General features: G+C 46.7%; 1 protein-coding gene across 2 annotated transcripts in view; it reads left to right on the top strand.

Moving 5' to 3' along the window:
- Positions 1 to 17108, top strand: part of LOC133568836 (mucolipin-3-like) — a 34631-nt gene extending 17523 nt beyond the window's left edge. The window contains exons 5-12 of one of the 2 annotated variants that reach the window (XM_061921007.1): positions 7709 to 7805; positions 8089 to 8188; positions 11867 to 11979; positions 13902 to 14051; positions 16072 to 16173; positions 16237 to 16359; positions 16429 to 16635; positions 16708 to 16950. In XM_061921007.1, the coding sequence (XP_061776991.1) occupies positions 7709 to 7805; positions 8089 to 8188; positions 11867 to 11979; positions 13902 to 14051; positions 16072 to 16173; positions 16237 to 16359; positions 16429 to 16635; positions 16708 to 16863 (1048 nt within the window). In that variant the 3' untranslated portion in view covers positions 16864 to 16950. Of the gene's footprint in view, positions 1 to 7708; positions 7806 to 8088; positions 8189 to 11866; positions 11980 to 13901; positions 14052 to 16071; positions 16360 to 16428; positions 16636 to 16707 lie in introns of both variants that reach the window. The other variant, XM_061921006.1, reaches the window with a different exon arrangement.
- Positions 17109 to 17315: the final 207 nt, after the last annotated feature.

The following is a 17315-nucleotide window of genomic DNA, read 5'->3' as shown; positions in this document are numbered from 1 at the left end:
ATAAGTCTTATTCTTTTTAATAACATTTATTCTGAGTCTATACCAACAATAAATAAAATACTTCTTCCCATGGATTGATGGAATAAAATGCATGAGAATGTTTTTAATTTTGAACGTTATTTTTAACCCTGTGATTACCAGCGGAATCATTAATTACTTATCGTGTTAAGCAATGTCAGTTAAGATTTATCTGAGAGCCAGATGCAGTCTTCAAAAGAGCCACATATGGCTCTAGAGCCGCAGGTTCCCTACTCCTGGGTTAGAGTGTCCGCCCTGAGATCGGTAGGTTGTGAGTTCAAAGCCCGGCCGAGTCATACCAAAGACTATAAAAATGGGACTAATTTCTTTCCTGCTTGGCACTCAGCATCGAGGCTTGGAATTGGGGGTTAAATCACCAAAAATGACTCCCGGGCGCGGCACTGCTGCTGCCCACTGCTCCCCTCACCTCCCAGGGGGTGATCAAGGGTGATGGGTCAAATGCAGAGAATAATTTCACCACACCTAGAGTGTGTGTGACAATCATTGCTACTTTAACTTTAACTTTATGACAGAATATCCCGACCATGGAATTTCACAGACCAATACCTGGATGGACGAGGAATATGAGCGATTGTTTTGAGCTGAAATGGAGACAGAGGCTCAGCGGTGAGGTCGTAGAGACAATGGTGTGGCTGCCAGATGGCGGTCTGGTCCCTGGAGACTTGTGGTGCAGAGCCTGCGCCTCGCCCACAAAGGCGGAAGTTGGCGTCGTCACAACGCCCAGCCCTCCCTCTCCGACACCGGTCAACTACGGAAACCTCGACAACATCTTGGCAAAACTTGTCATGTCCTGTGCGGCGAGCCAGTGCAGTCCAGGTGTGACGGAGCCGGCCCAACTCTCGTCATCGGCTTCTCCAGCGCACCTGAAGGCAAGCGGACGGAGGTGTGAGGGCCCAGGGCGAGGAGCCCAATCCCACGAGTGGACAATTTGGACAATGTCTTCAAGGATTTGTTGGCGTGACGTCAATGTCACCTATCTAGTCTGCTTGGCGGTTTTTGTTTCCTACTAGTTTCAAATAATTGTGTATTTTTCTTGAAAAAACGTCTTTTATTTTGGTTCTTCGGAAGCGCTTGAGTTTGCGGCCTGGATCCAAAAGCACGCCAAGATGCGGCTGACGTTGCAAGTGTTGATCTCCCACGGCCGGGTGGGCAGAAAAATGGGCATGGGACCCAAGTCCCGCATGGACCTGCTGCGGAACATCCTGACTGGTTTAGTCCGGCATGAGAGGATAGAAACCACGACCGCCAGGGCTGATGAAGTCCGCTTCTACGCCGAGAAGGTGACGCCCGCTAAGCTAACTATGCTAACGGAGCTATCTCGATGTTGACAACATAAACATTAAAGGCCTACTGAAATGAGATGTTCTTATTTAAACGGGGATAGCAGGTCCATTCTATGTGTCATACTTGATCATTTCGCGATATTGCCATACTTTTGCTGGAAGGATTTAGTAGAAAACATCCATGATTAAGTTCGCAACTTTTGGTCGCTACTAAAAAAGCCTTGCCTGTACCGGAAGTAGCAGACGATGTGCGCGTGACGTCACGGGTTGTGGAGCTCCTCACATCTGAACATTGTTTACAATCATGGCCACCAGCAGCTAGAGCTATTCGGACCGAGAAAGCGACGATTTCCTCATTAATTTGAGCGAGGATGAAATATTCGTGGATGAGGAGAGTGAGAGTGAAGGACTAGGGAAAAAAAAGACAGGGCAGTGGGAGCGATTCAGATGTTATTAGACACATTTACTAGGATAATATTGGAAAATCAAGTTTCACCTTAAAACTTGTTTGTATACCCCAGCCTTTAAATATACTCCCTTTTTAGATCAGTTGATCTGCCGTTTCTTTTCTTTTTCTCCTATGTCCCACTCTCCCTTGTGGAGGGGGTCCGGTCCGATCCGGTGGCCATGTACTGCTTGCCTGTGTATCGGCTGGGGACATCTCTGCGCTGCTGATCCGCCTCCGCTTGGGATGTTTTCCTGCTGGCTCCGCTGTGAACGGGACTCTCGCTGCTGTGTTGGATCCGCTTTGGACTGGACTCTCGCGACTGTGCTGGATCCATTATGGATTGAACTTTCCCAGTATCATGTTAGACCCGCTCGACATCCATTGCTTTCCTCCTCTCCAAGGTTCTCATAGTCATCATTGTCACCAATGTCCCACTGGGTGTGAGTTTTCCTTGCCCTTATGTGGGCCTACCGAGGATGTCGTGGTGGTTTGTGCAGCCCTTTGAGACACTAGTGATTTAGGGCTATATAAGTAAACATTGATTGATTGATTGATTGAAGGACTAAAACAGCTAGCCACTCCTCGCTGTCCATGACTCAAGCCCCTCCCAGATTGACTTCCCAGCTATAACGGCAAGAACAGACCCTGGGTGGGTGACAGCGTCTGGTATCTGTTTCCTGATGGGGGGGGGGGGGCTAGTGCTGGTAGCTGTGTGACTGGGGGAGACAGAGCTACGTCCACCAAGACCGCCACTTCCTGTCCTTCGTCCAATGAGGCCGCCGCCTCCTGCTCAACCACCGCCGCCAGTCCTATGCCCAGCCAGGCTCTTAACTCCTGACCAGCCACTGCTGCCAGTCCTATGTCAGCTGCACTCAGGTGGAAGGCGGCGTACACCCTGGACAAGTCACCACATTATCACGGGACTAACACAGATAGACAACATTCACACACTAGGGACCATTTAGTGTTGCCAATCAACCTATCCCCAGGTGCATGTCTTTGGAGGTGGGAGGGGCCTATCCCCAGCTGCATGTCTTTGGAGGTGGGAGGGGCCTATCCCTAGGTGCATGTCTTTGGAGGTGGGAGGGGCCTATCCCCAGGTGCATGTCTTTGGAGGTGGGAGGGGCCTATCCCTAGGTGCATGTCTTTGGAGGTGGGAGGGGCCTATCCCCAGGTGCATGTCTTTGGAGGTGGGAGGGGCCTATCCCCAGGTGCATGTCTTTGGAAGTGGGAGGGGCCTATCCCCAGGTGCATGTCTTTGGAGGTGGGAGGGGCCAATCCCCAGGTGCATGTCTTTGGAGGTGGGAGGGGCCTATCCCCAGCTGCATGTCTTTGGAGGTGGGAGGGGCCTATCCCCAGCTGCATGTCTTTGGAGGTGGGAGGGGCCTATCCCTAGGTGCATGTCTTTGGAGGTGGGAGGGGCCTATCCCCAGGTGCATGTCTTTGGAGGTGGGAGGGGCCAATCCCCAGCTGCATGTCTTTGGAGGTGGGAGGTGCCTATCCCTAGGTGCATGTCTTTGGAGGTGGGAGGGGCCTATCCCCAGGTGCATGTCTTTGGAGGTGGGAGGGGCCTATCCCACCAAGATCCCAAGCCTGGGATTGAACCCAGGACTACTCAGGACTTTCGTATTGTGAGGCAGACGCACTAACCCCTGTGCCACCGTGAAGCCCTTTCTAAAATCATTCGAACATTATTCAACAACAGAATTGGCAAATTTATAAATAAAAGTGGAACACTTGTGCAGAACCAATACAAATACAGCAGGGGGTCCCCAAACTTTTTGAGCTGGGGGTCACATTGAGTTGAAGAATTTGGCTACCTACCTACCTACCAATCCATCCATCCATCCATCCATCTATCTATCTATCTATCAATGTATCTGTCTGTCTGTCTGTGTCATCACATGGACAAAGATAAGACCTTCTAGAGGAAAGTTCTGTAGTCAGATGAAACAAAAATGTTGCTGTTTGGCCACAATACCCAGCAATATGTTTGGAGGACAAAAGGTGAGGCCTTTAATACCAGGAACACCAAGCTTACCGTCAAGCATGGTGGTGGTAGTATTATGCTCTGGGCCTGTTTTGCTGCCAATGGAACTGCTGCTTTAAATGGGACAATGAAAAAGTAGGATTAGCTCCAAATTGTTCAGGACAAGCTAAAATCATCAGCCCGGATGTTGGGTCTTGGGAACAGTTGGGTGTTCCAACTGGACAATGACGTCAAAAGTGAATGGCTGAATCAGGCTAGAATGAATGTTTTAGACTGGTCCTCCCAAAGTCCTGACTTAAAGGTGTGGACAATGCTGAAGAAACAAGTCCATGCCACACATTTAGCTGAACTGCAGCTATTTTGTGGTGAAAAATGTAAGCAGAAGCTTGTGGATGGCTACCAAAAGCGCCTTATTGTAGTGAAACTTGCCAAGGGACATGTAAGCAAATATTAACATTGCTGTACGTATACTTTTGACCCTCACATTTCCAGTAGAGCCATAATAAATTCATAAAAGAAGCAAACTTCATGAATGTTTTTTGTGAGCAACAAGTTTGTGCTCCAATCACTACATCAGAAACAAATAAGACAGCCGTGACATCAATCAATCAATCAATCAATGTTTACTTATATAGCCCTAAATCACTAGTGTCTCAAAGGGCTGCACAAACCACTACGACATCCTCGGTAGGCCCACATAAGGGCAAGGAAAACTCACACCCAGTGGGACGTCGGTGACAATGATGACTATGAGAACCTTGGAGAGGAGGAAAGCAATGGATGTCGAGCGGGTCTAACATGATACTGTGAAAGTTCAATCCACAATGGATCCAACACAGTCGCGAGAGTCCAGTCCAAAGCGGATCCAACACAGCAGCGAGAGTCCCGTTCACAGCGGAGCCAGCAGGAAACCATCCCAAGCGGAGGCTGATCAGCAGCGCAGAGATGTCCCCAGCCGATACACAGGCGAGCAGTACATGGCCACCGGATCGGACCGGACTCCCTCCACAAAGGAGAGTGGGACATAGAAGAAAAAGAAAAGAAACGGCAGATCAACTGGTCTAAAAAGGGAGTCTATTTAAAGGCTAGAGTATACAAATGAGTTTTAAGGTGAGACTTAAATGCTTCTACTGAGGTAGCATCTCGAACTGTTACCGGGAGGGCATTCCAGAGTACTGGAGCCCGAAATGAAAAAGCTCTACAGACATGATGTTCTTTACAAGTGTACGTACACTTGAGATGCGCGGATAGGCAATTATATCATCCGCAACCGCGTCACCAAAGTCGTCATCCACCCGCCGTCCGCCCGAACCAACATTTTATCAGAAACGCATCCGCCCGCCACCCGCCCACTGAAATACATCAGAGGTCGGCCACCTTTACCACTCACAGAGCTGTCTAAACCCGTTTCACAGATTAACGAAGACAATTGCAATGCAGCTAAAGTTCTCGCGAATATCCAATTGGCGTTCATCCTGATGACAAGAATAAGGGCGTGCTGTGAAACCATTGCCTTTGACACCTTCAACAACATGTACACACCGATTGTTAGTCTGGCAACATGTGTGCAGCTTCCGCAATCACACGTACAAAACTTAAAGGCATACTGGGTGACACAGAGTACACTGATGGTTGTGATATAAACAACTTTAACACTTACTAATATGTGCCACGCTGTGAAGCCACACCAAACAAGATTGACAAACACATTTCGGTAGAACATCCTCACAGTAACACGACAAATACCCAGAATCCTTTGTATCCGTGACACTTCCTGAATATCCTTTGTATCCGTGACACTTCCCCCCACCTTACCGACGCACGGGGGTGGGGGGAGGCGGGGTTTGCTGCTAGCGGGGTGTATAAAATAGTCAGGAATTGTCATGGATACAAAGGATTCTGGGTATTTGTTGTGTTGCGTTTTATGTTGTGTTACTGGGAGGATGTCCTCCTGAAATGTGTTTGTCAATCTTGTTTGGTGTGGCGCATATTACTAAGAGTGTTAAAATTGTTTATATCACAACCATCAGTGTACTCTGTGTCACCCAGTATGCCTTGCAGTCGTGTGCGTGTTGCTACGGAAGCCACACACAACATGTTGCTGGACTGACAAGCAGATCGTACATGTTGTAGAGGGCGACAAAGTCAATTATTACATAGCACGCCCTAATACTTATTATCTGGGTCACTGCCGGTTGTCATTCTAGGGAATGCGTGTCTTAATGAAATTAAACAATGGATGTCCGCTAACTTTTTGCAACTCAACGCCAAAAAAACGGAAATGCTGATTATCGGTCCTGCTAGACACCGAACTCTATTTAATAATACAACTCTAACATTTGACAACCAAACAATTAAACAAGGCGACACGGTAAAGAATCTGGGTATTATCTTCCACCCAACTCTCTCCTTTGAGGCACACATTAAAAGTGTTACTAAAACGGCCTTCTTTCATCTCCGTAATATCGCTAAAATTCGCTCCATTTTGTCCACTAAAGACGCTGAGATCATTATCCATGCGTTTGTTACGTCTCGCCTCGACTACTGTAACGTATTATTTTCGGGTCTCCCCATGTCTAGCATTAAAAGATTACAGTTGGTACAAAATGCGGCTGCTAGACTTTTGACAAGAACAAGAAAGTTTGATCACATTACGCCTGTACTGTATATACCTTTATATACATATATACATACATATATACCTATACTGGCTCACCTGCACTGGCTTCCTGTGCACTTAAGATGTGACTTTAAGGTTTTACTACTTACGTATAAAATACTACACGGTCTAGCTCCATCCTATCTTGCCGATTGTATTGTACCATATGTCCCGGCAAGAAATCTGCCTTCAAAGGACTCCGGCTTGTTAGTGATTCCTAGAGCCCAAAAAAAGTCTGCGGGCTATAGAGCGTTTTCCGTTCGGGCTCCAGTACTCTGGAATGCCCTCCCGGTAACAGTTCAAGATGCCACCTCAGTAGAAGCATTTAAGTCTCACCTTAAAACTCATTTGTATACTCTAGCCTTTAAATAGACTCCCTTTTTAGACCAGTTGATCTGCCGTTGATCTGTCCCACTCTCCCTTGTGGAGGGGGTCCGGTCCGATCCGGTGGCCATGTACTGCTTGCCTGTGTATCGGCTGGGGACATCTCTGCGCTGCTGATCCGCCTCCGCTTGGGATGGTTTCCTGCTGGCTCCGCTGTGAACGGGACTCTCGCTGCTGTGTTGGATCCGCTTTGGACTGGACTCTCGCGACTGTGTTGGATCCATTGTGGATTGAACTTTCACAGTATCATGTTAGACCCGCTCGACATCCATTGCTTTCCTCCTCTCCAAGGTTCTCATAGTCATCATTGTCACCGATGTCCCACTGGGTGTGAGTTTTCCTTGCCCTTATGTGGGCCTACCGAGGATGTCGTGGTGGTTTGTGCAGCCCTTTGAGACACTAGTGATTTAGGGCTATATAAGTAAACATTGATTGATTGATTGATTGATTATTAGCGTCTCCTATTGACTTCTTCGCTTTATGACACGGGTCTTAAATGGCTCTTTGAATGTCAAAGGATACCGATCCCAGAACCATGTATATCAAATATTTCCGGATGGTTCAACCGCCACCCGCCCGAATCCAATTAAAATCTATTTTTTCGTCATGTCACCCGCCCGACCCGCGGTTTATCCACGGACTCCGCGGATGAGATCGCAAACCACACATCTCTAACGTACACTTTTGAACACCACTCTGTAAATATATAAAAGGCACAAATAACTTTTCTATAATGATGAATATACAGAATGTTTAAACCATTTATTTATTGAAACAAAAATATTGCAATGTAAAAGTGTGGGGGAGGGTGAGGTTGATTGTAGGGCGGGGTGGGAGGCCCTTGAGTAGTCCAAGATGTTGGTGCTCCGCCCCTGACTGTCACACTTTGTCTTCTTTGTGTCCAGGCTGCTGTCAGTCGATGTTTATTTTACTCTGAAAAGCATCAACCTGCAGACTGTCAGACACCAGCAGCTTCCAGACTGTTTCGTCTTCCATGTGGTGGTTAGTCACCACACCTGTCGATCATCAGCACCACCTACTGCAACGGATGTCTTCATAACTCACCGCTCTTCTGAACGCCAATGATGCAATAGTGTCAGGACATGTCACGGCAGGCCCCGCCCTATTTTCTATTTTTGCTCTTATGTTCTGGAGGTGACTGTTACTTCCTGGTCCAGCGCTCTTATTTCACTTCACTTCCTGTTTGGCTCCACCCATCCCTAATCAGAGAGCGATAATCAATCAACATCACAGACGCCTTTAAATGTCATTTCTTTGTGCGCAGATCACCTTCAATAACCGCGCTCACAGTGGCAACATCAAGGTGGTCGTTAAGAATGACGTCGCCATCAACCAGTGCAGAGACTGGATTGTGGAGGGAGCGTGTAAGTGGATGCTCGGCTTGAAATGAAGTGAAATGTGTAAGTCAGGGGGTGTCCAAAGTGCGGCCCGCAGGTCATTCTTTAACGTCCCCACGGCACATTTTAAAAATACATTTAAAGAAATTAAAAACATAAAAAGTGGTGAGTGAGTGAATTATATTTATATAGCGCTTTTCTCTAGTGACTCAAAGCGCTTTACATAGCGAAACCCAATATCTAAGTTACATTTAAACCAGTGTGGGTGGCACTGGGAGCAGGTGGGTGAAGTGTCTTGCCCAAGGACACAACGGCAGTGACTAGGATGGCAGAAGCGGGAATCGAACCTGGAACCCTCAAGTTGCTGGCACGGCCACTCTACCAAGCGAGCTATACAGCTGATTGGTATAAAAGCGCAAACAGGTGAAATGTAACAAGGAAATGTTGCAATATTTTAATAACACAGAGCTGTTTCTTCACGGTGGCAGAGGGGTTAGTGCGTCTGCCTCACAATACGAAGGTCCTGCAGTCCTGGGTTCAAATCCAGGCTCGGGATCTTTCTGTGTGGAGTTTGCATGTTCTCCCCGTGAATGCGTGGGTTCCCTCCGGGTACTCCGGCTTCCTCCCACTTCCAAAGACATGCACCTGGGGATAGGCCCCTCCCACCTCCAAAGACATGCACCTGGGGATAGGCCCCTCCCACCTCCAAAGACATGCACCTGGGGATAGGCCCCTCCCACCTCCAAAGACATGCACCTGGGGATAGGCCCCTCCCACCTCCAAAGACATGCACCTGGGGATAGGCCCCTCCCACCTCCAAAGACATGCACCTGGGGATAGGCCACTCCCACCTCCAAAGACATGCACCTGGGGATAGGCCCCTCCCACCTCCAAAGACATGCACCTGGGGATAGGCCCCTCCCACCTCCAAAGACATGCACCTGGGGATAGGTTGATTGGCAACACTAAATTGGCCCTAGTGTGTGAATGTTGTCTGTCTGTCTGTGTTGGCCCTGCGATGAGGTGGCGACTTGCCCAGGGTGTACCCCGCCTTCCGCCCGATTGTAGCTGAGATAGGCGCCAGCGCCCCCCGCGACCCCGAAAGGGAATAAGCGGTAGAAAATGGATGGATGTTTCTTTCTTTAAAAAATAATAATGAATTAAAAAAAAAAGGTCATTTTGAATTATTGACCTATTCAAGGCTTCGATGACGTTACATTAAATATTCCACTTTGAGATATTTTTGGGGGAAAATGTTGCATATTTTGTGTTTTGTCATATAAAAAAATTTGCAGTTTTTTTTTTTTTAAAGAAGGGCCTAAAACAAACAGACAAACAAAACATAAACAACAATAAAACTTAAAATTGACATATATATCTGAAGTTGATCTCGAGATTATTGTGCTAAAATTAAACAGTAAAAAAAAAAGTAAAATTTATTTTTTTTACACTTTTGGATCCCCAATTATTGTATTATTATAGTGTGATTTGTTTTTAAGTGTCATTGCTCAAAAAATAATAATGAATCAAAATCCAAAATTAAAGGCCTACTTAAACCCACTAGTACCCCCTCTGATAGTTTATATATCAATGATGAAATATTAACATTGCAACACATGCCAATACGGCCTTTTTTAGTTTACTAAATTGCAATTTTAAATTTCCCGAGAGTTCCGTCTTGAAAACGTCGTGTAATGATGACGTGTACGCAAGACGTCACAGGTTTTTAGGAAGTATGAGCGCTGCACACACACACAGCTAAAAGTCGTCTGCTTTAACGGCATAATTACACAGTATTTTGGACATCTGTGTTGCTGAATCTTTTGCAATTTGTTCAATTAATATTGGAGAAGTCACAGTAGAAAGATGGAGTTGGGAAGCTCTAGCCTTTAGCCACACAAACACACGGTGATTCCTTGTTTAATATTCCTGGAGGTGAAACTTTACTATGGATCACAGCGGACATGGATCCCGACCACTTGTCAACCAGCAGGTTTCGGTGAAAAAATTGTGGTTAAAAAGTCGGTACTTACCGGATATCAGCTGCGTGTCAACACCCGGCCGTGGAGACACACTTCCGACTATCAGGTACTGTAAACTCACTAAAACACTAGCAACACAATAGAAAGATAAGGGATTTCCCAGAATTATCCTAGTAAATGTGTCTAAAAACATATGAATCCGTTTCAATGCAACGCGATTGCTATCGCGTTTTTATTTTTTTTTCTAGTCCGTCGCTATCAATATTCTCAAACACAAATCTTTCATCCTCGCTCAAATTAATGGGGAAATTGTTGTTTTCTCGGTCCGAATAGCACTTTTTGTTGGAGGCTCCCATTAAAAACAATGTGAATATGTGAGGAGCCATCCAACGTGTGATGTCATCGTCTGCGACTTCCGGTACAGGCAGGGCTTTTCTATTAGCGACCAAAAGTTACGAACTTTATCGTGGATGTTCTCTACTAAATCCTTTCAGCAAAAATATGGCAATATCGCGAAATGATCAAGTATGACACATAGAATGGACCTGCTATCCCCGTTTAAATAAGAACATCTCATTTCAGTAGGCCTTTAAGGCTCCAATTATTATCTAATCTCAAATATTCCACCTAAAAAGTTATTGGGTGAAGATATTGCATATTTTGTGTTTTTTCCATTTTTTTGTTCTAATGTTGATCTAGAGCAGGGGTAGGGAACCTGTGGCTCTTTTGATGACTGCATCTGGCTCTCGGATAAATCTGAGCTAACACTGCCTAACAAAATAAGTAATGACTAATTCCACTTGTAATCAAAGTGTTAAAAATAACGTTCAAAATATTAAACATGCTCATGCATTTGAATCCATCCATCCTTTTCTACCGCACTTGTTCAAGAAATTGCATGATTTATTTATTATTGTTTTTTTTTAGGGCTTGCCCTCCTGGGGGTTCTTCAGACCACCAAGCACCGACATGAAAGCCTGTTTCAGGATTACGATATTTTTTTATTTTTCAATAAGTCTCTCAGTTGCTTTCCAGCAATTGTCTTTTTCTCTTTCGTTCTCGCTCGCACTCTGGCTCCAGCCCCAACCCTGTCTCTCCTCCCGGCTGCTGCTTATAACAGAGCGACTGGTGATTAGATAACAAGGCCAAGGTGGGCTATGTACGCACCTGTCGCTGATTTCGAGGCCGGTCCTGGCACACCCCGCTTCGCTGCAGGCCCGCAGGCCACGCCCCCTCCACAGTTAGCTTCAGAAAATCAACGTTATTACAAAGAATACGAGACCTATTATATTCTAGTGATGTTGGTCTTACTTAAAAATGCACTCGTTTAGTTGTGTTCAGTGTTGAAAAAAAAAAATTATATGGCTCTTACGGAAATACATTTTAAAATATTTAGATTCTTGGTTCTCTCAGTCAAAAAGGTTCCCGACCCCTGATCTAAAGATTTAAAACTTGCACAATAATAAAAATAATAATACTGAATAATGACACATTAATATTTCTTTTGACCAAAGCCTTTTGGGGTCCCCGGGATCATAACTGAGTGGAGGCCGAAATATATATATTGTATTGATTTTTAAAATAAAAAATATGAAAAGGGCCCCCGCTTGCTTTGATTTTTCAGTGTGCGGCCCTCGGTGGAAGAAGTTTGGACCCCCCTGGTGTAAGTGGATGTTGAGCTTGAAATGAAAGTGAAATAAATGTCTACATTTTGTCTTTGCAGGCGGGCAGAAGGACTACTGGCTGCTCTTCTTGGACGCGGCCGTCATCCTCGCCTGCTTGACCTCGCTGCTTCTCTGCCTGCGTTCTGTCATCAATGGCATCCGGCTCCAGTTTGTGAGAAAAAACATATTTTCCATCCATCCATCTTCTACTGCTTGTCCCTTTTGGAGCCTATCCCAGCTGCACTCGGGCGGAAGGCAGCGTACACCCTGGACAAATCACCAATTCATTGCAGGACCACTAAATCAAAACCATAGCCATATTTTCCGCATGAATTAGTGAATTGAATTATATTTTCATATAGCGCGTTTTCTCTAGTGACTCAAAGCGCTTTACATAGTGAAACCCAATATCCATCCATCCATCCATTTTCTACCGCTTATTCCCTTTCGGGGTCGCGGGGGGTGCTAGCGCCTATCTCAGCTACAATCGGGCGGAAGGCAGGGTACACCCTGGACAAGTCGCCACCTCATCACAGGGCCAACACAGATAGACAGACAACATTCACACACTAGGGACCATTTAGTGTTGCCAATCAACCTATCCCCAGGTGCATGTCTTTGGAGGTGGGAGGAAGCCGGAGTACCCGGAGGGAACCCACGCATTCACGGGGAGAACATGCAAACTCCACACAGAAAGATCCCGAGCCTGGATTTGAACACAAACTTAGCGTATGGAAACAAAAACTAACTCTTAGACAGACTATGGACATGAAACCAAAAAAAAACTTACTGTGACGTGAAACGAGCAGCATGAACTATGAGGTGGAAAGAACTAGCATGAAAAGAACAATGACGCCAGGCCGACTGCCTGGCAACGACACGCTTAAATGATAGTGACATGATGCAAGTCCTTTTTCTTGTGTGGTGTAGGTCAAGTTTGTGGGTGGCCATGGGGGGGAAATGTGGAGAAAGTTCCTTGCTCAAGGACCCAACTGCAGTGAATATTCAGTAGAGAGATTAATACATTGGTATTTGTCCGTGACGTAGGAGTTCAGCACCTTCTTCCACACCTACTACAACAAAAGGGTGAGAATGTCCATAGTCTGTCTAAGAGTTAGTTTTTGTTTCCATACGCTAAGTTTGTGTCTCTGCCTTGTGCGCTCCTTTTATTTGTACTTTTCTGAGTTAAATATTAAATCATATTTACACCTGCCATACACGCCATGTTCCGAGTAGTCTGTCTGCCTTCATGGGAGAATGACCCCGCTGCAAGCTGCGACCCCCCCCCCCCCCACACACACACACACACACACACATCTTGACAGTAGCGACCAACTGTAGTTACTGACAGTGGTTTTCTGAAGTGTTCCTGAGTCCATGTGGTGATATCCTTTACACACTGATGTGGCCTTTTAATGCGGTATTGCCTGAGGGATCAAACGTCATGGGCATTCAATGTTGGTTTTCAGCTTTGCCGCTTACGTGCTGTGATTTCTCCAGATTCTCTGAACCTTTTGATGATATTACTGAGCGTAGTTGGTGAAATCCCTACATTCCTTGCAATAGCTGCTTGAGAAATGTTGTTCTTAAACAATTTCCTCAGGCGTTTGTTGACAAAGTGGTGACCCTCGCCCCGTCCTTGTTTGTGAATGAGTGAGCATTTCATGGAAGCTGCTTTTATAGCCAATCATGGCACCCACCTGCTCCCAATTAGCCTGTTCACCTGTGGGATGTTCCAAATAAGTCTTTGCGCACAAGGCAGAGACACAAACTTAGCGTATGGAAACAAAAACAAACCCTTAGACAGACTATGGACATGAAACCAAAAAAAAACTTACTGTGACGTGAAACGAGCAGCATGAACTATGAGGTGGAAAGAACTAGCATGAAAAGAACAATGACGCCAGGCCGACTGCCTGGCAACGACACGCTTAAATGATAGTGACATGATGCAAGTCCTTTTTCTTGTGTGGTGTAGGTCAAGTTTGTGGGTGGCCATGGGGGGAAATGTGGAGAAAGTTCCTTGCTCAAGGACCCAACTGCAGTGAATATTCAGTAGAGAGATTAATACATTGGTATTTGTCCGTGACGTAGGAGTTCAGCACCTTCTTCCACACCTACTACAACAAAAGGGTGAGAATGTCGGAGCGCATGGAGTTTGTGAACGGCTGGTACATTCTCATCATCGTCAGCGACACGCTCACCATCGCAGGTTCGGCCTTCAAGATCGGAATACAAACCAAGGTTTGTTGTTTTTTCTAATATTATTTTTAAGTCCCCCCAAAACCCTGAGCTGTTGTTTCATCGGGTGTGTGTCACGATCCGGTATGCGGATCGTTTATTGTTTTGCCGCTTATATGTCTTTGTTCATGTTTAGTTCTGGACTCTGCCGATTCCTTGTGTTTGAGCACTTCCCCGTTTGTTTAGTCACCATGGCAACGTTTTGTGCTCCTCCTCACGGGCTCCTGTCACACCTGTTTTGGATTATTATTTGTGTATTTAAGCCCACCTGATTCCTCAGTTCGTCCTCGGTCCATCCATCCATCCATCTTCTTCCGCTTATCCGAGGTCGGGTCGCGGGGGCAGCAGCCTAAGCAGGGAAGCCCAGACTTCCCTCTCCCCAGCCACTTCGTCTAGCTCTTCCCGGGGGATCCCGAGGCGTTCCCAGGCCAGCCGGGAGACATAGTCTTCCCAACGTGTCCTGGGTCTTCCCCGTGGCCTCCTACCGGTTGGACGTGCCCTAAACACCTCTCTCGGGAGGCGTTCGGGTGGCATCCTGACCAGATGCCCGAACCACCTCATCTGGCTCCTCTCGATGTGAAGGAGCAGCGGCTTTACTTTGAGTTCCTCCCGGATGGCAGAGCTTCTCACCCTATCTCTAAGGGAGAGACCTGGAAACTCATTTGGGCCGCTTGTACCCGTGATCTTATCCTTTCGGTCATGACCCAAAGCTCATGACCATAGGTGAGGATGGGAACGTAGATCGACCGGTAAATTGAGAGCTTTGCCTTCCGGCTCAGCTCCTTCTTCACCACAACAGATCGGTACAACGTCCGCATTACTGAAGACGCCGCACCGATCCGCCTGTCGATCTCACGATCCACTCTTCCCTCACTCGTGAACAAGACTCCTAGGTACTTGAACTCCTCCACTTGGGGCAGGGTCTCCTCCCCAACCCGGAGATGGCACTCCACCCTTTTCCGGGCGAGAACCATGGACTCGGACTTGGAGGTGCTGATTCTCATTCCGGTCGCTTCACACTCGGCTGCGAACCGATCCAGTGAGAGCTGAAGATCCCGGTCAGATGAAGCCATCAGGACCACATCATCTGCAAAAAGCAGAGACCTAATCCCGCGGTCACCAAACCGGAACCCCTCAATGCCTTGACTGCGCCTAGAAATTCTGTCCATAAAAGTTATGAACAGAATCGGTGACAAAGGACAGCCTTGGCGGAGTCCAACCCTCACTGGAAACGTGTCCGACTTACTGCCAGCAATGCGGACCAAGCTCTGACACTGATCATACAGGGATCGGACTGCCATAATAAGACAGTCCGGTACCCCATACTCTCTGAGCACTCCCCACAGGACTTCCCGAGGGACACGGTCGAATGCCTTCTCCAAGTCCACAAAGCACATGTAGACTGGTTGGGCAAACTCCCATGCACCCTCAAGAACCCTGCCCAGAGTATAGAGCTGGTCCACAGTTCCACGACCAGGACGAAAACCACACTGTTCCTCCTGAATCCGAGGTTCAACTATCCGGCGTAGCCTCCTCTCCAGTACACCTGAATAAACCTTACCGGGAAGGCTGAGGAGTGTGATCCCACGATAGTTGGAACACACCCTCCGGTCCCCCTTCTTAAAGAGAGGGACCACCACCCCGGTCTGCCAATCCAGAGGTGCCGCCCCCGATGTCCACGCGATGCTGCAGAGTCCTCTGTCCATTACTTGCTTTTCGCAACACGTCACGTTTTGTATCCTTGTGTCCTCGATTATTTTGTGCTAAGTTCCGCCTTAGCTTCACGTCGTTTAATGTTTTCTGTTTCCTGCTACGTTTTTAGCATTAGCTTTCCGTGCATTGGCACGCGCTTTGTTTTTCCCCTTTTTTTGCACCAGTGTTCTTTTGTTTTATTATATTAAAACGTATTCTTACCTGCAATCCTGCTGACTGGTAGTGTGTGCATCCACGAAGTGGCAACAAGTGCGCCGAACGCGTGACAGTGTGTTCTTGAACAATGTGAATAATGGATATTATTCTGCAGTTGTTGACGAGTTACGACGTGTGCAGCATCCTCCTGGGCACCGCCACCATGCTGGTCTGGGTGGGCGTGTTGCGTTACCTCGGCTTCTTCAAGAAATATAACGTAAGACCAGCATATAAGGAGAAAACAACATCACATTTGACCTTTTTAATATCTTTTTACCAGATCCTAATTTTGACTCTGAGGGCAACTTTTCCTAACGTGATCCGCTTCTGCTGTTGTGCCGCCATGATCTACCTGGGCTACTGTTTCTGTGGCTGGATCGTGCTCGGACCCTACCATGACAAAGTAACCCTTCCCTATGGTAGTCATAAGAACTTTCCGCAAAGATCCGAACCGTCCAATTGTGTCTTCCAGTTCCGGACGCTGGACAAGGTGACAGAGTGCCTTTTCTCGCTCATCAACGGAGACGACATGTACGCCACCTTCAGGAAGATGCGGACGGACGGCTACATGGTGTGGCTCTTCTCCCGCCTCTACCTGTACTCTTTCATCTCTCTCTTCATCTACATGGTGCTCAGCCTCTTCATCGCTCTCATCACTGACACCTACGAGACCATCAAGGTCAGCAGCCGCCATTCTCCTCATGCGCACCTCCTCGTCTTCCTCTGACATATTTGTTGTGTTGTGTTGTAGCATCACCAGCAGGAGAAGGTGGCCACGTCCCAGCTGCAGGCTTTCATCGCTCAGTGCAGAGACCAGCCCAAGTCTGGAAGATACATGACTGACCAGGGAGCAGAATCCTGCTGCCTCTTTTCTTCTCTTTCTTGGGGCTTTCGTGAAAAAATATAACCTCGGATTTATGAGATTCCCTCCTCAGTCATCTCATGTGTTTATGTTTTGGATATAATGACTGCAAACATACATAATACACCTCAACTACTGGCTAACTATTTTGTTTGTCAACAAAAGAAACAATCACTTTCCTAAATGTAGTCTTTGGTGACGGACCCTTGACTCAGTCCCCGAGACCTCGTTGTTACAATATGATTGTTACGTTGATACTCCATCATATTAATACATGTTGCAAAACCTGATTTAATTAAAATTACAGAAAAACAAACAAAAAGCACACATCTGGGCGGAATAACAAACTAAGAGAGCTAGCACTGGGAAAAAGGAACAAAAACAAAAAGGAACTTTAGCATGGAAGCTAGAGGATAACAAACAGAAAAACTGGAAATAGCTAATGGCTAACAAAAACAGCTTACTGCTACGACGACCAGGACAAGATGTAGCACGAC

This window comes from Nerophis ophidion, linkage group LG14 (assembly GCF_033978795.1).
Source record: "Nerophis ophidion isolate RoL-2023_Sa linkage group LG14, RoL_Noph_v1.0, whole genome shotgun sequence".
Classification (NCBI taxonomy): Eukaryota; Metazoa; Chordata; class Actinopteri; order Syngnathiformes; family Syngnathidae; genus Nerophis; species Nerophis ophidion.
The sequence above is the reverse complement of the archived record's forward strand: the minus strand, read 5'-3'. Positions and strand labels throughout refer to the sequence as shown.